General features: G+C 38.5%; 2 protein-coding genes across 10 annotated transcripts in view; one reads left to right on the forward strand and one right to left on the reverse strand.

Moving 5' to 3' along the window:
* Positions 1-3,066, forward strand: part of ARMCX3 (armadillo repeat containing X-linked 3) — a 5,063-nt gene extending 1,997 nt beyond the window's left edge. For all 4 annotated transcript variants that reach the window (XM_014828566.3, XM_070503273.1, XM_070503275.1 and 1 more), the window contains one exon: positions 1-3,066. In XM_014828566.3, the coding sequence (XP_014684052.3) occupies positions 147-1,286 (1,140 nt within the window). In that variant the 5' untranslated portion in view covers positions 1-146 and the 3' untranslated portion in view covers positions 1,287-3,066.
* The window catches only part of ARMCX2 (armadillo repeat containing X-linked 2), a 25,914-nt gene continuing 2,177 nt past the window's right edge, over positions 2,655-26,391 (reverse strand). For all 6 annotated transcript variants that reach the window (XM_014828579.3, XM_070503269.1, XM_070503268.1 and 3 more), the window contains one exon: positions 2,655-26,391. In XM_014828579.3, the coding sequence (XP_014684065.1) occupies positions 24,466-26,262 (1,797 nt within the window). In that variant the 5' untranslated portion in view covers positions 26,263-26,391 and the 3' untranslated portion in view covers positions 2,655-24,465.

The following is a 26,391-nucleotide window of genomic DNA, read 5'->3' on the forward strand; positions in this document are numbered from 1 at the left end:
GTCCATCTCGAGTATCAGCTATTGTGGCCTTGAAGTGACTGAAGACGATCACCCTCCTCAGGCCTGCACCCAGGCCGATAGCCCTCCTTCCCCAGCCTGAGTGACTACTCTATTCCTTGGTCCCTGCTATTGTCAGGGACGATTGCATGGGCTACGCCAGGAAAGTAGGCTGGGTGACTGCGGGACTGGTGATTGGGGCTGGCGCCTGCTATTGCATTTATAGACTGACCCGGGGAAGAAAACAGAACAAGGAGAAAATGGCTGAGGGTGGGTCTGGGGATGTGGATGATGTTGGAGACTGTCCTGGGCCCAGATACAATGACTGGTCTGACGATGATGATGACAACAGTGAGAACAAGGGTATAGTATGGTACCCACCTTGGGCCCGGATTGGGACTGAGGCAGGGACCAGAGCTAGGGCCAGGGCAAGGGCCAGGGCTACCCGGGCTCGTCGGGCTGTCCAGAAACGGGCTTCCCCCAATTCAGATGATACTATTTTGTCCCCTCAAGAGCTGCAAAAAGTTCTGTGCTTGGTTGAGATGTCTGAAAAGCCTTATATTCTTGAAGCAGCTTTAATCGCTCTGGGTAACAATGCTGCTTATGCATTTAACAGAGATATCATTCGTGATCTGGGTGGTCTCCCAATTGTTGCAAAGATTCTCAATACTCGAGATCCCATAGTTAAGGAAAAGGCTTTAATTGTCCTAAATAACTTGAGTGTGAATGCTGAAAATCAGCGCAGGCTTAAGATATACATGAATCAAGTGTGTGATGACACAATCACTTCTCGCTTGAACTCATCTGTGCAGCTGGCTGGACTAAGATTGCTTACGAATATGACTGTTACTAATGAGTATCAGCACATGCTTGCTAATTCCATTTCAGACTTTTTTCGTTTATTTTCAGCGGGAAATGAAGAAACCAAATTTCAGGTTTTGAAACTCCTTTTGAATTTGGCTGAAAATCCAGCCATGAGTAGAGAACTGCTCAGGGCCCAAGTACCATCTTCACTGGGTTCCCTCTTTAATAAGAAAGAGAACAAAGAGGTCATTCTTAAACTTCTGGTTATATTTGAGAATATAAATGACAATTTTAAATGGCAGGAAAATGAACCCACTCAGAATCAATTCAGCGAAGGTTCACTTTTTTCCTTCTTAAAAGAATTTCAAGCGTGTGCTGATAAGATTCTGGGGATAGAAAGTCACCATGATTTCCTGGTGAAAGTGAAAGTTGGAAAATTCATGGCCAAACTGGCTGAGCATATGTTCCCAAAGAGCCAGGAGTAACTTCTTGATTTTGTAGTTTAGAAGCAACACACATTGTAAACTATTCCTTTTCTCCACCTTGTTTATATGGTAAAGGAATCCTTTCAGCTGCCGATTTTGAGTAATGAATATCATATTGTTTCATCAATGCTGATATTTACCCGAGTTGGTCTTCAGATCTAAGCTGGATGAATGAATATCACTACCTGTTCTGAAAACATGTTTGTTGCTTTTTATCTCGCTGCCTAGATCGAAATATTTTTACTATTTTTTCTGTGTAAGTGACAGTGAACCAGTTCATCATAAGTAAGCTCCCTCCTGTCATTTGCATTGACTTCATTTGTGTATCATCAATAAAGTTGTGTGTTAATGCTGGAAAGAAAAAAAAGAAAGAAGAAAGAAAGAAACCATCCTTGTCCTTTGGTTTATAATCTAGTTGGAGAGATAAGAAACATATAAACAAAAAGATAACTGAGAATATCTAGAGCATGTACTCATTATCCTATGTGTGCTCTGAGAGCACAGAGGAAGCAAAGGCTTCTGTGGGATACAGTAGTTAGCTGCAGATTCGTGAAGGAAGCAGCCATTTAAAATAAGTCCTGGACAGGAGAGGTAGTTAGGGCATTCCCTGAGATGAGAGTAAGGGGGGACTGGTGTGAGGAAGGCATAGAGGTAGGAATTCTCTTCCTATAACAGTGAGGAGACGACTAGTCTGCTTAGAGTGGAGAGTGTGGGGAATGGAAGTAAATAAATTTGGAAAGCTGGGAGAAGCTAGTTTGTGGAGAGCTGTTTGAATATTATCCCACTGAACACAGAGAGCCACTGAATATTTTTGACTAGGAAAAGAATTGGAATTCATATAAAAGTCCCTCTCTCACCTACGTGCAGTGTCCACGAGGGTGTGACAAAATGGGCCCTTTCAAACCCTGGTGGTAGGAATAAGTTTACACTGGTGCAAGGTTTGTGGAGGGCCATTTGGTAATACATATCATAAGCCTTGAAATGTGTAAACCCTTTGTCCTAAGGAAATAATTGAACAATTGGCTAAAGACTGTATGTACAAGGCTGTTCATCCCAGCACTGTCTAAAATAGTGAAAATTGGAAACAGGTGTCTAGCATATGGGATTGGTTAAAGAAATTAAAGAATGTTCACATGGTATATGATAAATATGTTGATTCAAATCTATATTGCCAGGAAAAGATATTCATCATGCATTGTTAAGTGGGAAAAGAAGATTAGATAGCAGTATTCATGGTACAATTCCTTTTTTTTTTTGAGAATAATAAAACATATGTTTAAGTAGACACTAAAAACTCTGGAATTACAGACACCCAAATAGTAATAGTGGTTATCTTTGGGTGGAAAGATAACGAGTGATCTTTATCTCTTTACGTTTTATTCATTTATTTGTTCTTATTTATCTAAAATGAATCTTGATTCTTCAGAAATTTTTGAAAAAGGAAAGTGTTGGGAATGAAGCAGGTGATTGATTGGAGCATGTACTGAGTAGAAAAAATATTTAGATTAAAAATGAGATGGGTTGAAGTTTCCGCTTTGAAATGATAGATGAGTGGTGAAGATAGGGCTCATTGTGAAGAGTAAATGAAGTAATACATGCAAAATACTTAGAATGTTCTGGCACATAGCAGTTAATTAAGAAAAGTAAGCACCTTTAATTTTCTAGAATGCAGAGTTGATAGTTTTTTTGGTTGACCTTTGTTTTGCTGGGGGCATTCTGCCATGTGTCAGTGTCTTTTAATAAATAATAATAACAATAAAGGCTAGCATTTATTAAGTGACTACTTTGTAGAGTTCTGTCATTCCTGCAAGGCAACTGTTAAAATAATTCCTCAAACGATAGAGTTTTCTTATTTCTAAGGACTCAAAGTGTTTCCTAAGATGTGATCTCACCAGCTCCCACAACATCTTCCTAGTGGGTTTGGAGATGTTATCCTGCTTGATATGTGAGGCCAGGAAAGGGTAATATCCTCTGTTCACTTATGGTCTGGTTTTAGCCCCAGGCTTGCGTATACTTACTCTAACGTTCTCTGTAGTAGACACAAAGATCAGGGACTGATTCACCTAAAGTTGTGGGGTATGGTGACCCTACTGAATCATGCACATGTGAAGACTCATCTGACACCAGTTTTAAAGGCCGGGTGGGGAAGAGGGAACTAACATTTTTCTTGCTCTATTATTAAGTAGGAGAAGAAGACTTGAGAGGAGAAAGCTAATCCATTTACAATAAACTGACTTTGAGGTACCTGTGTGACATCCATATGGCGACACCCTATTGTCATTTGAGTGTATTGATCTGGCGCTGGGAGGAGAAGACCAGGCTGCAAATAAAGATTTGGGAGCCAGCAGAGAATGAATGATAACTGAGGACATGGGAGCAGATGTGATGGCCAGAGAGAAGGTGTCGAGTGTAAGAGTGGAGGGCTGCAAAAAGAACTGTGTGAGGGACTGTGGCAGCTGGGGAGAGAAGCACAGAATTGAAACTGAGTGTATACCCTTCCAGACACGTTTACTATCCATATACCTAGATATTATATCCATAAAATTGGATGACACTGTAGATAAATTTTCAGAGCCTGATTAAAACAATTTTTTTTTAAAGATTGGCACCTGAGCTAACATCTGTTGCCAGTCTTCTTTTTTTCTTCTTCTCCCTAAAGCCCCCCAGTACATAGTTGTATATTCTAGCTGTAGGCCCTTCTGGTTGTGCTGTGTGGGATGCTGCCTCAGCATGGCCTGATGAACGGTGCCATGTCGGCGCCCAGGATCCAAACGGGTGAAACCCTGGGCTGCTGAAGTGGAGCACGCGCACTTAACCACTCGGCCATGGGGCCTGCTCCTGATTTAAAATTTTTGTACTTCTCTCCTAAAAAAATATTCACTGGAGGTACTTGAGAAAATAGAGACAATGAGAAAAAACTTGTCTCCTCACCCAGATATGTAGCTTCAACACCTACAAAAAATATTCAGATCAAGCCGTGTTGAACTCGGGGTGCTGAATCACTTTTATGCCTGGGGAGAAAATGAGGTTCACTTTGAGTAATAAAAAGCCTCTGTGTGGCAGGGGCCCAGGCCTCACCAGCTCCATCTGCTCTCACAGGTCTCTTCTTTCCCATTCTTCTTCCCTCTCCCTCCCTCGCCCTTCTATCTTTATTTCCTCCTTCTGGGAGATCTTTGGCAGTAGTGTCTTTGTGCTTCTGTGTCTTTTGGGGTGGCCATTGAATTCCCACAACACCAGGTCATCTGCTAGTGGGCATTTAGTACAGAATAATAATTGCTGTTGCTGTGGTAACACAGTGACCCTGGATGTGACTGGATGCCACGATTGTTTGGAACCCTTGTTGAACAGAGACTGAGAAGGAACCAGTCTTAGCGTGGCGCAGCCCTATGTGCACTGCATGCACTTTTGATGTCGCACACCTGGTATTATTTAGAACTGAATCACCGGAGGTTGGGAAGTGTGAGACAGATGTGTGACTCCTGGTCCAGGCAAGCCACATGCTGATGTCCCGATGTTTTCACATCGGAGGTTGCCACTCAATCATTTTGGGAAGGGCACAGTTCTAGGACTGTGGCTGTGATTGTGGCAGCTGATGGGGGCAGGGAGGAGGCAGTGTCCTCCCTTTAGAGAGGATGGCAGCTCCTGGGAAACCGAGGAAGGTGGAAAGTTGGAGGTTATCTTGCTCTTTTGATTTTCTTCTTATCTAATGATTTTAGGAATATAAGTGGTCTATCCTAGGCAAATGTGTTCAAAGGCGATTTTACAAAGATGGATTATAGTTCTCTTATAAATTGTCACCCAAAGCATAATATTTCAAGGTTCAGGAAATTGTTTTTTTTTAACTCATATTTTACTTGCCTTGTTTCTAAAGAGATTCTAAGTGTAGGTTTAGCAAATTGATGTGGTTCAGGGAAATTTTGTGTTTATGCCTGTGTTTGGTTAATTTCTCTGCTAAGCTCCCTTGAGAATGGCTTTTCTAGGAATGATTGTGACTATTTTCAATGCTGTCTTTGTACATTCCTTTTACATCACACCCCAGGCTGGAGGTTTTGTCTGGGTTCTCTGTTTAAACTGTGGCTCTTCCTTGCCTCTACACCAGACCTATCTTGCTGCCATCCTGGGGTGCAGAAAACTAGGAGAATGGCCCCTGGTCTGCCCTGCCCTGAGGTATGTGTGAAGCAGGGTAATGTGTAGTTACTTTCAGAGTGCCATAGCTCCACACTTGGCCTCTCCATTGGGTCCCTCTGGGGTCTGTGTGAAGAGCTTGGGCAATGTGTGTGTCTAGGGACAGGCCTGGGGGGAGGGAGAAGGAAAGGGTCGGGAAAGAAGCCTTGTTGAAGGGGTAACTTTATCCTGAAAGATTCATGCAAATGTAATTCAGTCCACCATTGAGAGTGGGCTAAGTGTAACTCTCTGGCCCTGTTGACCATTTGCATTTTAAAATGTGAAAGAGTAGGTGTAACACAAGCATCTTTGTTTGGGCCTAGAGCCTCCTGCTTGTTGAGCATTTCTAAGCTTGCAGAGGACATGTTATCAAATGGGGTGGAATTTCTTTTTGAAGATAAAAAAACAGAATGATAATTTATGTTACTATAAGAAACGTAATGCCCAGTAGACCAGATTATTATGTTGGCTGCTGAGAACATTCTCTCCTTAAGCTCAGTCTACATCAGAAACCAAATTATCATCAGAAGATTGTTTATTTAGAGCTCAGGGAATCAGGGCAAACTGACTTAGATGTTGGTGCTGTCAAAGGAGGAGAACCTGGTGTATCCATGTCTGCTATGGGGACTGACCTGTTGGTAAAATCAAATACTTGTATTCAACAGCTAGAATATATTTCTCCCTGGACACAATTATAAATTTTGTCTGCCATGAGGCCCCTTTGCCAGAGGCAAAGCATCAATGGATGGTACTTTTATGACTATTAAGATGCATTATTAATTAGCTTTCATACATAATTTGGAAGATGTATACTTTTACAGCAGGAGAAAACTGTACTATTTGCAGTGCATTCTCCCCTACATATTGGTTGGTCTGTCCCTTTTCTGCATTTTTTTGTTTGATCAGTAATGATAACTTGACATTAAATTTTTTTGAATCCCAAGAAAAATGAATTGGCACCTCTTTAGTTATTCTTTTCTATTTCCATTTCAGTCTTCTCTTCACTAAAATGTGATTTAACTATGTTCATGCTAATTTTTGTGGCTTTCTTTCAATAAGCTGTAATGAAAATCCAGACATAATGAAATGGATCCATAAAACAACCTTTTAATTTTTACTTTCTTCCATCATTTAAAATGAGTTAAACGGATTCTCTTTTTGATATTAGAAAAAATGGAATCTAAGCAAGACCAAATAAAACAAACTATTTAAAGTATTTTATAAATCTTAAATCCATTCAAACTGACTTGGAGAATGACTCTTTATAACCAGTTATTATTTACTTCATCAGTTATCACCCCTTGTTAAGCAGGTTCATGTAATCTATAGCCAAAAATTAAAAGTATTAAATTACACCATGTCGCTTATGAAAATTCAATAAATTCTGGTTAGTTTCTTCTAATATAGAGGTTACACCTTTATGTTATGCATGTCATAACTTATGAATATCTATAAATATATGTCACACATATATATAATCACATTTGTTTAGGTGAGGATAATTGGGGAAGTATTAAGATGTTAGTAATATCCTGGAATCAGCTATTTTTTAACTACTGATTGAAATCCCAGGTATATTTGTTTTAACTTAGAAAGGGGAAAAATTAGTGTTTGGGAGTGAAGTCCATATTATAGCCTCTGCATCCGTGAACAGGATTGTGCATCCATATGGACGTTTGACTACCACTCTGAGACGGATTTGGGAGTTCTCTGCACTCTGAGAGATTATTTTTCACAATGAACTCTATTTTAATCTTTATTGTCTTTTCTTAAACCATAGAAGTAGCTCATCTACTAAAAATTAAAACAGATAAACATATAAATTAAAACATGAAACTGTCCTCTTCTCACCCATCTGTACAGTTAGCTACTGTTACCAGTCTATTGTAGTTTATGAACATACAAACATAAACGATATACATAGTCACATTTTTATCAGAAAAAGAACTCAGTTCATATATTGTTGTATTTTGAAACTTTTATTTCACTTAAAATACATCATATGCATCTTTCCATGTATCTCTTACCTCATTTAACTTTGTTCGTCGTGTCTTTCTCTGTAGATGATCGACATTTTAAGGCAGTCATATCACTCAGCCTTTCCCTTTATGGCTTCTAGGTTTTGAGTCATACTGAGGTAGGCTTTTCCCAACCCAAAATTTTAAAATAACTTTTTATATTTTCTTCAAGCTTTTAAAAATAACTCTGTGTGTGTGTGTGTGTGTGTGTAGGTGTGTGTTTAATTCTTCTGGTATGTGCTTTTGTGTGTTTTATGAAGTAGAGATGTAATTTTACTTCTTTCTCCCAGCCCCAGACATTGAATATGCCGTCTTTTCCTCCACTTTTTGGCAGCACTTTTCATGCATTATTAGTCATAGGTTATTTACCATTGTTATTTTTCTCTATAAATGGGAACATTATTGCTGTTTTGGTATCTTTGAGATATGATGCACTGAGGACTGTTGGTGAAGTCCTATGCCACAGAACCTGTTTTATAAAAGATGAAATTAATAATTTTGGGTTGTGGTACTAGTAATTCATTGTGGTATGGGTCTATTATGAAGACATTTAAAACACCAAAAGGATAAATACAGTGCACTTTGGGCTATGAAAATGCCACAATTTGTAAAAGTTAGTCTAGCAGGTGACTTACATGAATGTGACAACACTTCACTCAAAGAAATTTTAATGCTGTCCTGGGACATAGGACAATGAATGAGATAATCAGTGTATTTGAGTGTTTGAAAATCTGCTAGCTAATTCAGTCTTCCAAGCAGGAGAGTTATTATATATTGTCATGTGTGCCTTGGAACCAAAGATAAGAAACTGATCTTTTTGAAACACGCGATGAACTGTCATATCTAGAGGGCTTGAGCACTATGAATTAAGACATTTCATTCATTGGGGGACACTTACAAGATAAAATAATATTCTTATCAAAAAACTGGAAGAGATACAGATTTAAACACACATTTTGGTACAAATAGAGAAAATAATATAATGAATAATATAATGAAATGATATCAGTGGGATATTGACACTGAGACAATTGGTTGAAGTTGCAATTGATGAAAACATTCTGTGGATGAGTTTGATAGATGATACTTCTTTCACCAGTAATATATGTATTTTTAAGAAAAAAATTAGAAAATGATGTTAGCACATGGTCTCTACAGTATAGTGCTCCCTAAAAACTTGCTAGAATAGAGAAAAGCTATTAATTTTTTGTATTTATCTTATGTCTCACCACCTCTTCTAATTTGCTTATTGACTTTGTGATTTTTAAATAATCTTTTGTGTTTTAGACGAATACAATCATATCAATTGTAAATAGAAATTAGTTTTAACTTTTCCCAATTTTACGCTAATTATTTATTTTCTTATCTTATTGTAATAGCTTTAATCTCCAAAAATACTGTTGAATAAAAATGGAGATTGTGGATAACCTTGACTCGTTCCTGGTTTTAGTGGAAATGACTTTATCATTTCATGATTAGAATGAGGATTGCTGTTGATTATTGGTAAAAAGCCCTTTCAATGTTTAAGTTATTCCCTTCTATTCCTCTTGGTATTCAATAGGAGTAGCTACTGATTTTTTTTCCTAATGGCTTTTCAATATCTACTGACTGAAATGTACTTTTTTCCTTTTAATTTTTTGTGAAATGAATTATATTGATAGAATTTTCAGATTTTGACCATTTTTGCCTTGTGGATCAATCCCTACTAGGTCATAGTATGGCTTTTTCTTGCTAAACTTCTGAGTTCTATTTGTTTATATGTTTATAATTTGTTAATATTTTATTTTGATTTTTGTATTTACTATTAATATTTTTTATAGTTATCTTTTATGTATTATCTTTAACAGGTTTTAGTCTTAGGTTTGTTTGCTAGCTTTATAAAATTCATTAGTGAACTTTCAGGTTTTTTCCCTTTTTCTGGTAGAATCCAAGTAACATTGATATTTTCTCTTCTTGAAAGGTTAGATATAACTGAACTGCAAAACCATTTGATCTGGTTCCTTTCTTTTTAGTGGTAGATCTATAATCACATTTCCAATCTTTAGTAATTTGTCTACTCAGACTTTCTATTTCCTGGGTTAATGTTGGTAACTTCTATTCTACTAGGAAATCATCCATTACTTTTAGGTTTTTAAATTTCATATCATAGATTTGTATGTAAAATTATAATTCTTTTAATCACATCTATTTATGTAGTTAAGCCCTTTATTAGTCATAATTTGTATACTTTTTCTTTCCCTCTGTTTTTACTTAGTTGTAGTCATGAAGAATGTATTTGTATTATTGGTCTTTTCAAAGAACCAGCTTTTTATTTATCACTTCTACAATTGTCTTTTTTTGGTCATTATTTTTAACTTTAACTTTTACTAATTTCTTCTATCTTTGGATTTGTTCGGTTGTACTTTTCTAATTCTTCAAGAAGAGTGCTTATTTCCTTTATTTATGGTCTTCTTGAATAATAATGGCCATTAAGACTATTTATTTTTCTCTGAGTACAGCTTTAGACATTGCCCCATAGGCTTTGATAGGATGCATTCTCTTTTTCTTTGCTTTCCTTATAGCTTGCAATTTTGTTTTTAATTTTCTCTTTGACCCAGGGGTTATTTCATGGAATAGTGCTATACTGTCATTTTGTGGTGATCTTTTATTATTTATTTCTAATTTTGTTTTGTTAAGATAAGAGGATGTGCCTATAAATTTCTCTCCTTTTTAGAGTGTATTCCTTCTTTCATTTATTCTGATTGAGTTTTTAAATTTGAAAATCATGTTTTTCAATCCCAGAAATTATTTTTCTTGCTTTAACTACATTCCTTTTAATGCTGTTATTACTTATTTTACTAAAGATTGTATCTGACTCCTTCAATAGTTCTATTTCAGTGGGAGATAATATGAATTTTGAAGTGCACAGGCAATGGATATGAATAGTCACTTATGGAAGTAATAGAAGAGACTGGTGAAATTTGGAGAAGGGAAAACTCCAAGGAAGGTCTTCTGGGAGATGTCCCTTGGAGGCAGGACCGGGATTTGATTGAAATTTTATTGAAATCAATTTTATCATTCTGTGTTTATTCCTCACTATACCCACATTTTCTTAAAACGTTGTTTCTTAGACCTACCTGGTGATGCCTACCTAAGTCGTAGATTAAAGATTTTCTGGAAAGTACCTTTAGACTGTTACCCATATTTCATCTGTTCTCTCAGTCTGTCTCCCCCACCCCTTCCGGGTTTGTAATGTATCACATTAGCACAGTGTTCCAGCCACCATTATTCTATTGTATGGTATGTTGGTTACCTTAGTTGTAGCTTAAAAGAGCTGTACTCAGAGTTTAGTGTCTAGGAGAAAAACAGAGTACAAGCAAATAAGCTGTGTAGAGACTGTGGCTTGATCAACAGCTGACACCATTTCCCAATGGGCTCATCCTGCTTATGTCTGCAAGGCAAACCTCTGAATAGTTGGAAAGAAGAAAATATACAATGATTTACTAAGGAAGGGTGACAGACACAAAAAACTATTGAACATTTCCATGTACTCTCTCACTGGAATCCTGGAAAGAGAGTGCCCTTTCCTCCTTTCCTTGAAGATGGTATCTTATGTATTCTTAAAATAGGGACTTAATATTCCACTGGAGATTATAAATATATATGTATTTACATGTGTGCATATATGATAGAATATTGTTTTAGATATAAACTTATGTTTTTGTTTTTCTCTCTCACAGTATTTCTTACTTTCCCATTTTTCCTATTCCCTTCTTCAGGAAAGGTTTATGGAAGGGCTTTGTGTTTTCCCAAAGCCTAAACACATGAAAATATGCTAGGTATAGTTGATGCTTACACTAAGATGTGTCTAGTTATGGTTTCATTTGTATTCAGCCTGTTCAAGACTCAGTATGTTCAATATGAGGATTTATGTCTTGCTTCAGTTGTTGAAAATGCTGTGCCACAATCTCTTCAAATATTGCTTTTTCCTCCTTCTCATTGGCCTCCATGGAACTCTCCCAGGCATTCTTTCTACCATGTCTTCTAGTTTCTCATTCGTATTTTGCACCACTTCACCTTTTGTGCTGCATTCTGGGTGATTTTCTGAGAGCTATCTTTGAATGTCTTAATTATCTCCTTGCTTTTGGGTTTACCTCTGCTAGGGCCATACACGTTTTGCCAGCTCCAGATTAATTTTTACATTAGCTTATGTCCACTGGGTTCTCTAACATGTAGGAACTGTGAATTCAACCCCACACCTATGGGTGGAACTGGCCTGAGTCCTGATTGCTCCCAGGGGGCTCTTTATCCACCCATAACTTCACATAAAAGACAAGCTTTCTTGTTATATATCTTTGCTGTGAGAAAAGGTTTTCTAGTCATCATTTTATGTGCTGGTTGTGCTTCTGTGGAGTCTGGATTTGGACAGGAGCTCAGTAGTAGCTTCGCATCTTCCACTGCCTAGAGGCATTGCCTTCTCTTGCCATATGGGATTAAAATCCTCGTCTCCAGCCCTTAAAACCAATATCCGTCTGTTTCTCTTTACCTCCTGCTCAGTGTTTTTAGTCCCTTAGTTGTTTCTTGGGGATTTCCATTTTATGATTATGAGTTTGACTATATTACTATTTTAGAGGGGGTGCATATTCTATCATTTCTGTGAGTTTCAAGTGGGAAGGGAGAAACTTTCCTCATCAGTTCAGTCTGTATTGACTGAAAGTTCCTCAGATAGGTTTGTTGGATTGGATTGTGCGGGTGACTTGTGTCATGCCTCTTAAGAGACATCTTTGGGGATGGGTGCTAACATTACTTTCAGCCAGGTAGGAGAGGGTCATACCTTCTGTATCCCAGCATAGCAGTGGCTGGGAAGTAGCAGAGAAAGTCTTGATCGTGTTGACAGGATGACAGGATTGATTAGGATGACACAGAAGCAAATAGAGATCACCATGTCTGAAGGGGCCACAAGGAAGGAATGAAAGTGGTGAATCATGTAGAACAATGATACTAGAACCACATGGATTCCTTCCTTACAACAGCTCTAAGGCATGGCATAAACATCCTTGAACTTAGACGCAATCGTGGAGAAAACAGTAGATCTTGAACTGATACTGTTTCAGTCACCCTCATGGAATGAGAAGACAAAATGGAAATTGTAAGTATTGCTATAAAAAATAAAAGTTGGATGTCTTACACACTTGAGTTTGTGGATTGAGATTTATTGCAGTTACACATAAATACATACATATATATGCACATACATATGTGTACATGGATAGTAAAACAACTGGAAGGATATGCCACAATGTATTAGCCATGGCATTCTGTAACAGTGAGATTACAAGACATTTATATTGTCTTATTTGCCTAGTTAACAATACTTATCCTTATTAAGGCTCAAATTTCACTTTCTTAGGGAAATTTTCCCTGTCCCTTATCTACCCCTTTAGAGTGTGTCTTGATCTTCTGCTATATACTCTTGTACACCTGTGTTCCATTCCTTCTTTGTACTTATATGGAATTATAGTTTTACATACACTTGTATGATTATTTGATTTATGTATATCCCCTACTAGTCTGTGAGCTTCACAAGTGCAAAGACATAGCCTGTTTTTCTCACCATTGTATTCTTAGTACTTTGCATAGGTGCTCAATAAAGACATTAAATGAATAAATGAATACATTTCTGCATTGTTTGAATATTTTTACAATGACTATTAATTTCATTATTAAAAGAAAATAGAAAACATCAGATTTAAAACAAATATAAGCATAGACCTTCTGGGCCAGTGATTCCTGTGTTGGTAACTATAGCTTCTCTCTCCTGAAAAATCCACATATACCCTCCCTTCACTCCCAGCACACAACCTTACATATCCTTTCCAGGTATTTATAGACTCGGCCAGAGAGCACCTGGTCTATGTTAATTGGTATGGTGAATGGGTGAGAGTTCTTTGGACACTGGTTTAAGCCTGGCTGAGGGGCCGCTAGGGAGGAGGGTAATGGACAGGCAGCAACCCTGCAGCGAGCCTAAGCTCCTTTTGGGTTCCCTGGAGTTTGGGCTTGAGAGGCCCACTAGACTGCACTCCTCAGGCTAGGTGGGAGGCAGCAGACAGGGGCCAGGGAAGCTTCTACTCAGGCACCATGAATAAGGACAGAGAACAGGTGTGTCTGAAGGGCCTTTCCTCCCAGCAATCACTTTTCCAGGCTTCATAGAGGCTCTCAGCTGCAGGGGTCTAGGAGGGTTTCCATTCGGTTTCCATTGGTAGGAATGGTGTTCCCATCTATGCTGGGGCTGAGTTATCTCTATGGGAATTTGGAAGACAGATGGAAGGGGCCAAAGGCATTTACTCAGGTCACCGCCTTGGTCACCTGTCCGTGTATATTTTTGGAGTGAGCAAGACAGTCACATGCCTGAATGCAAATAATGAGAAGCTCTGGAACACAGGAAGGGGTCGGGAGACAGCAACTTGCCCCTCTCTTGACAGGACAGGGAGGATCAGATCACTCCGCATCTCTCACACTCTCAGTTGGCTTGGCCTCACAACTCTTCCCTTTGCCCAGAGTTGAATCTCATTGTTTCGAAGGATTCCATCTAAAAACTTATCAAACACCTTGGTATGTTTATAAACATTTCTTATGTAGAAAAACAAAATAATTGTAAAACTTAATTGGGCTAAGGCACTTGCATGAAATAAGGCCTCCTTAAGTTGGAAATATTTTTTATGATAGATTTTTCCTCAAATTGATTCCTTAATTTTTCAGTGAAAATAATTTCATTGCCTTTTTTCTGTTTTCGCTAACCAAAAGAAATCTGAAGATTTTTGCTTTGTGAAAATAGCGTTTGTTTTGCAACCAGTGGTTATAGAGGCTAAGCAATCAAGCACACTGTCGTATTTCAAGCCTTCTACATCAGCTACATCAGCCACAACAGACACAGCAGACAAGGAACCTCGACCTTCGACCTCGAGGCAGGCAAACATAGAAGAAGGTGTAGATGTGAGTGACCTGCCTGCCCTGATGGATTCCTACGAATGGGATGTTGCTAGCTGACCCTCTTCCTCTCTCTCTGCACCCCGGTCTCCTGTACCTCCCACCACTCCAACCTCGGACGACTCAGCCTAACACGCCATCATCATCACCACCTCTCAGTCTTCTGGCATGCTTGTTGTCTTCCCGATAGTGGTAAGTGAAACTATACTATGCACACATTATTACTACTTTATATAGCCTGTGTATTTATCATATAATTCCTGCTTTGACTATATGTTAGTGTTATTTTATGTTTTATGTGTTATTTGCTATAATTTGATAGGTTATTTTTTGAGTCTGAGAATGCTCAAAAATTTTCCCATATAAAAATAATGGTACTTGCTTCTTCATCTTATGGCATTTCAACTTACAAAAGATTTCATAGGAACACTCTACTTTCGGATAGTGGGGGAAATCTATATTTGATGGGTATATTTTTGTTTTTCTGAGTTCTTTTAAAACTTGCATTAATTTGTGTGCATTAATTTTTAATTTACATAGTGGTATGGTGCTGTGGTTCTCATTCTGTCTTTTCCCCCTCAGTAGTATTTAAAAAAAAATGTTACATGCCTCTGGTCTGTAGTTTTAAACCATTGCATGAAGTACCACAGTGTTCATCCGCTCTAATTTACTTCTTCATTTTCCTGGAAACGGAATCTAGACTGCTTCCAACTGCTTACTATCTATCTCAAACACTGTGGTGAATGTCCTCATACATGTTCCCTTATGGACCTGTGTGGGTAGCGTCCTGGAATATATATAAAATAAATGGAATTATTGGGCGATAGGGCATATGTATAATTAATTTGATTAAGTATTGTCAGATTGCTTTTTGAAATAGTAGCTCCCATCTAAAATCTAATCAGCTGTGTGTGGTAGAGTTCCTGTATCCCCACACTCTCACTAACAATTGGCATGTCTCAGCTTTCTAATTGCCAGCCAAATAGGTGTAAATGTATTTATAATTGTATTTTAATTAGCAATTATCTGATTAATAATGAGTTTGAACATCTCTTTATGTTTTTCTAAGCATTTTGGTTTTCCTCTTCTTTGAGTATACTTTTAATATATTTTGCCTACTTAGGGTGGTATATTCCTATCATTTCCTTTCAGATTTTCAGGAGGACTCTGTATATGCTAGACATTACTCTTTTGTTAGTTTAAGATATTGCAAATATGTTTTTTTCTATCTGTCATCTATTAACTTTGTCCATGATGTCCTTTATTGAATAGAGATTCTTAGTTTTTATGTAGTCAAATCTATTAATCTTTTTTGCCTTATGATATGTACTTCTGAGGTTTTGTTTAAGAAATTATTATCTAATTCTGGGCCACAAAGATATTCCCCTATATATATATATTTTTTTTTTTTGAGGAAGATTAGCCCTGAGCTAACATCTGCCAGCAATCTTCCTCTTTTTGCTGAGGAAGATTGGCCCTGAGCTAACATCCGTGCCCATCTTCCTCTACTTTATATGTAGGATGCCTGCCACAGCATGGCTTGACAAGTGGTGCATAGCTCCAAACCCAGGATCCGAACTGGCAAACCCTGGGCCACCGAAGCAAAACATGTGAACTTAACTGCTGTGCCACGGGGCTGGCCCCGATATTCTCTTACATTTTCTTCTATTAACTTCATAAGTTTAGCTTTCGTATTTAGGTCTTTCATCCTCCGGAGTCCAGATTTATATTTGGTGCTAGAGAAGGGTCCAGTTTTGTTTTTCTTCAAATAGTGAGCCAGTCTTCCCAATACCATATACTAAGCAGTCCATCCTTTCTTCATTGATTTGTGATGTCAATTTTATAGTGTATTAAGTTTCTATATTTACTTAAGTCTGTTTCTAAGCCTTTCCACTTATCTGTTTATCTCTTCCACATACTTTTATTACTGTGTTATGGCAAGGGCAGCTAGTACTCACCAAGTGATCTTTGTACTTCCCTACTTTCCCAGTCTGCCTTGCATTTATATTGAGGCCATATGACTAGATCTGGACAAGGTAGTATAAGCAAAAGTAATTTGACTTCTGGGCCAAAGTAGTTTAAAATCCTGTATAAAAGGCCACGTGTTGAGATGGAGGAGCCACAAGATGGAAGAAGCCTGGATTACTGAGTAACTGTGTGGAAGATTGGAGAGCTGCCCAACACTGATTAAATTTTATGTAAAAAAAGAAATAAACTTTTGTTTATTTCACTGGGATTTGGGGGTTCATTTGTTATAGTAGCATAGCCAATTGTTATCCTGACTAATATATGGTTATGTAGTATATCTTACTATCTGGTAGAATAAGTCTCCCCTCTTTATTCTTATTTTTCAAAATTGATGTAGCTCTTTTTGAATTTTGATACTTCAGTATAAATGTTAGAATGTGTCACTCAAGCTTTGATAGATTTTTTTTATGTTAAGCCAATTTTGCATTCCAACATTGATCATGAATTTTTTTATACATTGTTGGATTCTACTTGCTAGTATTTTGTTTAAAATTTTCACATCTATGTTTATAAGTGAGACCTATCTATGATTTTCCTTTTTCATACTGACTTTGTCTGGTTTTGATATAAAGGTTGCTACTAGTTGCAAAAAGTGCATTGGATAGTATTACTTCTTTCTCTTCTCTGGAAGAATCTGTATAAGATTGGAATCATCTATTCCATCTGGGCCTGTTTTTTGGAGCAGATGGACTTTTAAACTACTGATTTAAATTCCTCGATGGTTATAGGACACTTTGGGTTTTCTGTTTCTTGTTGAGTCAGTTTTGGTAAGTTCTGTTTCTCAAGGAATTCATCCATGCTTTCAAATTCATTGTCATAAAGTTAATCATAGTATTCTGTTATCTTTTAAAATCTCTGCTTATTTATTTATTATGTCCTTGTGTTCATTGCTAATATTGTTTATTTTCACCTTTTTTTTTCTTAATCAGTCTCATTAAAGGTTTGCCTTTTTAATCATACCATTTGAAGGACCAGCTTTTGGCTTTGTTGATACTGTCTAATGTGTTTTTGCTTTCTAGTTCATCTATTTCTGCTCTTCTCTCTTTCATTCTTGTTTTTAGGCTTATTATGTTGGCCTTTTTATAACTTCTTAATTTGGATACTTAGCTTATTAGTGTTTAGCCTTTTTTCTAGTCTAACATAAGATTAAAAAAAACAGCTTTATTGAGAGACAATTCACATACTAAACAATGCACCAATTTAAAGTGTACCATTCAATGTTTTTTAGTATATTCACAACGTTGTGCAGCCATCACCACAATCAATTTAAAAACATTTTTATCACCCCAAAAAGAAACCCTGAAACCATTAGCTGTCATTCTCCATCTCTCCTCCACTGCCCCTCCAGCACCTGTCAACCGTGATTCTACTTTCTGTCTCTATAGATTTACCTATTCTGTACATATCATATGACATAAAAAATTTAAGCCCATAAATTTCCCTTGAAATACTGTTTTTACTGAATCCCACAAATCTTAATCTTTAGTATTTTCATTATTATCCAGTTACTGGTATTTTAAAATTTCCATTATGCTTCCTTTTTGAGGTATGAATTATTTGGAAGCATGTTTTAAAATTTCCAAACACATTTTTTTAAATGTTATATTGTTATTATTAAATTCTATCTTAATTGCATTTTGGTCAGATAAGATGATCTTTATGATACCTGTTCTTAGAAATTTGTTGAGACTTGCTATATGGCCAAGTCCATGTCAATTATTGCAAATGTCCTATGTATGCTTGAGAAGAAAATGTATCCTCTCATTATTGGGTGCAGGATTCTGTAAATGTCCATTAAATCAGCTTGTTGATTGCATTGTTCACTATTTTATATCTTTACTATTTCTTGTTCTCCTTGTCTTTTAAATACTTTAAAGAAGTAAATTGAATTCTCTCATGTGATTGCAATTTGTTCATTTCCTTTTATAGTTCCATAACATTTTTCCTTATATATTTTGAGGTTACTTTATTAAATGCCCATACATTTAGAATGATTATTTTTTGTGGTGAATTGAACATTTTATCATCATTTTTAAAAAGTTTCATTTTGAAATAATTGTAGATTCACAGGGAGTTGCAAGGATAGTACACAGAGGTCTTCTGCATCCTTCACAGTTTACCCCAAAGGTTACATCTTACCTAACGATAGTATGATATCAAAATCAGGAAATTGATGTTGGTACAATGTGCGTGGATAGTTCTATGCCATTTTATCACACCATTGCAATCAAGATGTGGAACTGTTCCATCACTGCAAAGATCTCCTGTGTGCTACCTCTTTATAGTCACACACGCCCTCCACTTCACCATCCCTGACTCCTGACAGCCACTAATCTTTTCTCCATTTCTATAATATTTTCATTTCAAGATTTTATAAGTAGGATCATACAGTATGTGACCTTTTTTTTTTTTAAAGATTGGCACCTGAGCTAACATCTGCTGCCAATCTTTTTTTTTTCTTTCCTCCCCAAAGGCCCCCAGTACATAGTTGTATATTCCAGTTGTAGGTCCTTCTGGTTCCGCTATGTGGGATGCTATCTCAGCATGGCTTGATGAGCAGTACTAGGTCCACACCCAGGATCTGAACCGTGTAAACCCTGGGCCAGTAAAGTGGAGCATGCGAACTTAACAACACAGCCACGGGACCAGCCCAGTATGTGACCTTTTGAGATTGACTTTTTTTCACTCAGTACAATGCTCTTGAGATCCATTCAAGTTGTTGTGTGTATCAATGGTTCATTCCTTTTTATTGTCAAATAGTATTCCATGGTATGGTTGTACCACTGTTTAACATTCACCTGTACTTTTTGTCTTTAATAACGCTTTGTGTCTTAAAATTTATTTTGTGTCATATTAATTTGTCTATGCCAACTTCCTTTTGGTTAGTGCTTGCATGATATATTTTTCTATCCTTTCACTTTCAAAGTTTCTGCATGCTTATCTTTTAGCATGGAGCTGGATTTTTAAAATCTGACAATATCTTTTAATTAGTAGGTTTAGTCCATTTTCACTTACTGTGATTGTTAATACATGTGAGCTATGTGCTTCCTATTTGTCTTACTTTTTTGAGGCTCCACTTTTCTCATTTCTCACCTTTTTATGGCTTAATATTTTTCTTAGTGCGTTTTTTCCCTTTAATGCATCAGATGTTATATACTCTCTAGTATCTTAATGGCCACTCTTGAAATTTTACTATTTGTATGTAACTTAAGTCTAGAGCTAATCAATATATTAATAATAGGTGAGAGCCCCAATTGCAATTAATTTGAACTGATATAAACTTATGTTCTTAGTCAAGCACACTCAAAATCTATGTCTCCTCTTTTTTTTTGTTCTGATATTGCAATATCACCCTCATACCTAAAGTGTTTTCATATTTCAAAGTATGAGTCTCAGTGAGGGCATATGAGGCAAATTGCTCTTTCTTTTCCTTATAAGCAGGGCACAGTGGGAACTCTTTTCTAAAGACCAAGAAAAGCTCAGGATTTCCTAGATCACCTATTTAGGTTACCATTGTCCCAAGTTTCACTAAGGAAATCTAGTAAAGTGGTGCATTCAACTCATATTACAATAAACAATAGAGAAGTCCAATTTCCAAACTCATTTTTCGAGTTGTCTCGGTCTGACAGCCTTAAGTGGAGAGAGATTCTTGCAGTAGGGTTCCCAATTGCTCTATTTTATCTTTTCCATTGAATCAGGTATTCCATAATTTAGTCTACTCATTGTTTTCACTGGAAGTTGCTCAGTGTCCTTAGAAACAAATATCTGATCCTACCCAATTCCTCTTCTCCATCAAATTGTTCTATGGGAGCAACTACCTTGTTACCTAGAACCTATTGTCAGAGGGAAAGCACTCTCAGTTAATCATAGGCTGTTAGTTTTCAACCCCGGCTTTGCACTTTGCCCACCTCAACTCAAATATTCCATGTTTTCTTGAGAGTCTATTGCTTTTTACCGTATTTCTGGTCTTAGTCTGTAGCCTTTTGCTTAAGCACAAAAATGGAATATAAGGAAAGGTATTGTGATATATCTTACAAGTAATGGAAAAGTGGAATACTTGGCCTGATAAAGGGTGGAAATAAGGGCAGCTCCAGGGACTTCAAGAGCAGGAGTTTGTATCACTTTATCCTTGTGCTCTACCACTAGAATGACAGCCTTGTATTCTCAGTCCTTGCGTTTATCAATTTTTTTTAAAAAAGAACATAATCACTTCTTGATCCAATTGTTTACCCAGACCAATAAATTAAAGCAAGGAAGGCGGGACTATTCAATGCAAACATGGTTGTGAGAACTGTCCCACTTCACCCAAGCCCTGGACACACAATGTAAAAGGTAAAAACTATAGTACAGAATGTCTAAGGAATGTTTCAACAGTTACGTTTCGGGAATAATAGAACACTATATAGCTGGTGCTAAATTCCTGGTGTCTACTATTGTTTTACTAAGATCTTTCCAAAGAACTACCCTTTTAAATGTCAGCCATACCTGGACTATGCCATTGATCTTTCACATGTGATGTGATTTAAGACACAAAAACTTAGACTTTAGGAAATGAAATATTCGCCTATTGTGTGATTCCTAGCTCATTCATAAGGCCAGACTACATACCTCTGCAGGGGAATAAGTTTCATCTGAAGGAGATGAAAGTTTCCATTGCTAATCAAGGCAAAGGAAGCTGGTTGGATTACCCAAATAGCTGGGATCAAGGTGAGAGACACTGATCCATCCCTCTTCAGTATATGAGCACAGATATCACCTCTAACGTACCCAGAAAAAGACATTATAGTTCCAGGATTGACATCTTTTCAGATTCTCCTTATTAAGGGTTCAAAAAATCTTGGGTCTAGCCTCACCCAGGTTCACCTTGTTACCACCGCAGTGATTTCTTTATTAAATGGCCACGGCTTTGATGTCATATAGGTTACAATGCTCACTGTAAAACCGAGTAAGATTAACATTAGGCCCTAGAGGCCGCCATCATTTCTCTCCTAAAAGGAGATAAAGAAAAAAGGCTTTCGTCTTCATTATCACCGCTGATCAATTTAGGAAAATCCTTAAGTATTGCAAGCTGTCAAGCCTATATTTGTGGATGCAAGTTTTCCAAAATTCTAATTTTGCTTGAAAACTCCAATTTTACTGTTGGCGGCAAATGCCACCAGTTGCCTTCCTTGAAGGCTCATCTCAATCATTTTCAAGAAAATGTCTGCCCAATACCATGTCTGAAAAGCCACAGTTTTTCTGCCAGTCATTCTTTCAAGCAAAAATGATGTTCCACGAAAAAAGCAGCTAAATTAGGGCACAACTCAAATAATCATGCACGTATTTTTCTTGGAGACAACCACTGTGTTAAGCTGTGCGGCAGAAGTACTCTGTGCACCCTTCTTATTTTATTACACAGAATAGTAAAAAGACAAGCACTTAATGGGGCTGGCCCCATGGCCGAGTGGTTAAGTGCGCATGCTCTACTTCAGCAGCCCAGGGTTTCACCCGTTTGGATCCTGGGCGCCGACATGACATGGCACCATTCGTCAGGCCGTGCTGCGTTGCCATCCCACATAGCACAACCAGAAGGACCTACAACTAGGATATACAACTATGTACTGGGGGGCTTTGGGGAGAAAAAAAAAAAAGGAAGATTGGCAACAGATGTTAGCTCAGGGCCAATCTTAAAAAAAAGAAGAAGACAAGACAAGCACTCAAGCATCGAGATTTAATAATATTAATAATTTTATGATAAATAAACACTCTGTTAAGGACATTTTAAAATGAAACTGTATTTAAAAAGATTTTGAATGTGTGGTTGTAAGGAAATCAATCACTACTAGTACAGTTTGGGGACACTGCTTTGATCGATCTTAAGGCACCAGCAATTTTACCCACTACTCCTTTTGTAGCATTAGTGCAAATGTCATCCTAATGAAAATAGCAAATACCATGTTAGTATTGTTTTGAAAATAATTTTGATCTTACAGTTTCAGGGAGCTGCAGTGGTCTGTGGACTAGACGTTGAGAACCACTCATGTACAATATGATTCCAATTCTGTGTAAAAGTACAGAGAGATGGCTTAGTAAACATCTGAAAGAATTTTCATCAATTTGCAACTGCAGGAGCCTTTTTTGACTGATGCCACCAACTTTTACATATGGTGAATGTCTTTTCATGCCAATAATATAGAAGTACATCACAGTTTTTAATCGTTGGATAATATTTTACTGCATGGACATACCACCCATTGTTTAGCTAATTCCATAGTGGTAGGTATTTAAGTTGCTTCTAACTTTTCTCTTTTAGAAACAGTACTCAAATGAGCATCCTTGTATATTCCTCTGTGTACAATGATTTGATTCTTTCCTGAGGAAAAAAAATCCTACAAGTGGAATGCTTGGCTGAAAGGCGGGTACATCTTTAAAACCTCTTATGTAGATTGTTAAATTGCCTTCAAGATAAATTGTACCAGTATATAATATCAATGTGTCCCTTTTCTGTGTGCCTCCCTCCCAAGAGTCCCTATCTCTATCCCTGCCACAGCCTACCACACACTTTCACAAAAATGAGGATTTCGTGAGGGGTGTCAGGAAAGCAGGCTGGGTTTGGAGAATGTCTGGGATGTCTCCCATTTTCTTCTTCCATTGCTTCAGTGGGCCAGTGGGGAGAGGAAGGAAGATGCATCTGCTCTTAATTGAACTCAGAGGTTGGGGTAGGTTCCCATAAAGGCCTCACCACTGCCTCTCTTGGAAAAGAAGGCAGACCTAGACCGCTAACCATAGGGGGAAGAAAAACCCCACTCTTTGCACCAAGAGTCATTCTTTCTGTCACACTGCTTTTTCTCATCACTGGAAATGGTAACTCACTTTGGCATTACTTGGTTGCCAGAACTGCCCAAGAAAGAGGGCTTTCTGTTAGGACCTGCACCAGATTATATGATTCTCCCTCTGTGGACCTACAGCCAAATCAGGTAGCAGATCTTGGTACTTTTTTTTAAGTGCCTTTTGTTACCATCATTCCATAACAGTTCCTATAGACACCACCCCATTTTGTTCTTCATCTCATGCTTGGTTTATCATCACTTCCTAACAAATATTCTTGTTTCCAGTCTCCATACCTAACCCCATCCTAGCTCCAATCCATTTTGCACATTGCTATAAGATTATTTTTCCTTTTGTCAAAAATGTCCAATAACTCCCAGAATATGACAGGATATTATTTCAATATCTCAGCTTGGGGTTCAGCATCTTCCTCAAACTTTCTTCACCCTGCATTTCCATCTTTATCCCTCATCATTCCTTTTCCCGTAGCTTCCATTCCAGGCAAACTGGTTACCTTCCTATCACAGGAACAGATTTCCCACCTCTGTGCCTTTCTTCAAGCCGTGTCCCCCTCCTGGAATGCCTGTCTATGTTTTCTCATGCCATCCTTCGGGGCCCAGCTTGTGTGCCCTTCTTCCTTGAAGCTTTCTAGCAACGTTTGCTTCATTTAACCAGACAGTATATATTTGACAATGAACAGATGTCCAGATGTTACTGTTAGTAATCCTTTTGTATTTATGTACCTTATCTCTCCAGTTAGATTTTAAATTAAAGCACGAGAACAATTTTTTGTCACTTGAAACATACAACTTTATTGATGATACACAAATGAAGTCTTTGGTGGATAAATTCAAGTCAAAACAAATGATAGAAGTGTAGGCTACTCATGATGGACAGGTTCACTGTCAATTCACATAGAGGAACCAGTAAAAATATTTCCATTCAAGCAGCACGATTAAAATCACAAATGTGTTTTCAGTAAAAGAGGACTATTTATTTGGTATCCATAAAATGGTTCAGCTTAAAGCTGGAGACTGTCACAGATAACATCACTCTGGATGATGCATTATTCAAAACTGGCAGCTGAAAGGATCCCTTTACTATTTAAGCAAGTGGAAAAGCAGTAACTTTCAATTTTCATTGCTTCCAGACTGCAAAACCAAGAAATTTCAAGTCTTTTAAGAGCACATAGCCAATCAGAATTTGTCCACTAGTTTTATAACTTTCACTTTCACCAAGAGGTCGTGGTGATCTGCTAAGGCTCGAATTTTCTTAACACACACTCCAGATGTAGTGCATAAGTAAAAAAGGGAACCTTTATTGAATTCTCTGTAGTTGAATACTTCTGCTCTGAGATTGTCGTAGATGATCTCAAATAGAGTAAGGGCATTAATAAGAATTTCTGATTCCACATAAGAATTGTAGAGGGAACTAAATGATGACGGCACTTGGGTACTGAGCAGTTTTTTTAACATATCTGGATTTTCAGCAAAATTCGAAAGTATTTTCAAAATCTCAACCTTGATTTTTCCACCTCCCTGAGATAACAAACGAAAAAAGTTTGCAATGGAATTGACAAGTAGGTGCTGGTAGTCATTAGTAATAGTCATGTTGGTTAAAAATTTTAGTCCAACTACCTGTACTGCTGAGTTCAGATTAGAGGCCATGATATCATCCATCACTTTATTCATGTATACCTGAAGCCGGCCCTGATTTTCGTAATTCTCACTCAGGTTATTCATGGCCATTAAGGCTTTTTCCTTAATGTGGGGATCACTTTTGTTGATCATGTTTGCAATAATTGGGAGGCCTCCCAATTTGCGAATTGTGTCTTGGTTGCACGAGTAATTGGCATTGTTGCTCAAAGTGAGCAAAGCTACCTGTTGGATGAAAGGATCATCCGATTTCTGAAGCAAAGCAAGGACTTTCCTGAGATCTCGGACACCCAGAATCTCATCAATTTCATAAGGAAAGGGGCGCTTCTGCACAGCAACGGGTCTCCTCCCTCGCCCTCTCTGCTGGGTCTCAGGCTCAGAGTCTGACTCAGACTCTGTGTCAGTCCACCCGGACTCCCCTTCCTCAGAATCGGGGACCTCTGCCAGGAAAGCTTGTCCCCCATTAGCAGAGGCTGCAGCAGCGGCTGCAGCCCCATCCCCAGGTCGGAAGCCCAGGCCCAATTCGTCTACTTCAACCTTGTTTTTCTTGCCTTTGCCCTTGCCTCCAGTCCGGGACCTAGTTCCACCCTTTGCTCCACCTTTGGGTACAGCTCCAGTCGCTGACCCGGCCTTAGGTATAGCTCCAGTATGAGCCCCAGGGGTTGCTTTCTTGGCCGCTGCCGCTGTTCTAGGGGACCCTGAAGTCCCAGGAGCCTCTGCAGCCCCAGTAGGTGCTGCTGCCCCAGAGGGCGCTGCCAGTACGGGAGCCTCTGCTGCCTCAGTAGGCACTGGTGCCCCAGGAAGCACTGCTGGCGCCCCTGAAGCCTCTGCTGTGCCAGAGACTTCTGCCAATTTGGGAGCCCCTGCCATTGTGGGGGTCTCTACAGCTGTGGGAGCTTCTGCCTCCCTGGGAGGTGGTGCCATTGCAGAAGCCGCTGTGGCCCCGACTACTGATTCAGTCTTAGACCCAACCCCGGCCCCTTCTGCCCGCTGGGCCTGACTTCCTCCCCCACTCTGAGCCCCAGCACTGGATGCAGCCGGGGCGACTGCCTCACTTCCAGCCACGTTCAGAGCAGTGGCTTCATCTTGGGCCCTGTTCTTTGCCTTAGTGCGGACTGGGGTTGGAGGACCAAATCCTGGCCCAAGGTCAATTGTGAATCCAGCCCTTAGTCCAGCTCTAGCCCTGGCTCCAGTCCCGGCCACAGCCCGGGTCTTGGGCTTGGCCAGTCTCTTTTTTGTCTGGTTTCTTCCCCTGGCGTATTTGTAGACACAGTACCAGGCACTAGCTCCAATCACTATCCCGGCGGCTACGCAGCCAGCATCCCGAACGCGGCTCATGTTGCAGCTGTAGTAATTCTCTGACCCAGGTCGTGGAGTTGGCTTGCCCAAGAGGGATGCGTGCACGTCTGGGTGAGGTGCTTCAGTTCAGGCTCGAAAGTTCCGCCGAGGCTGCAAACTGAGCAGGAC

This window comes from Equus asinus, chromosome X, assembly GCF_041296235.1.
Source record: "Equus asinus isolate D_3611 breed Donkey chromosome X, EquAss-T2T_v2, whole genome shotgun sequence".
Classification (NCBI taxonomy): Eukaryota; Metazoa; Chordata; class Mammalia; order Perissodactyla; family Equidae; genus Equus; species Equus asinus.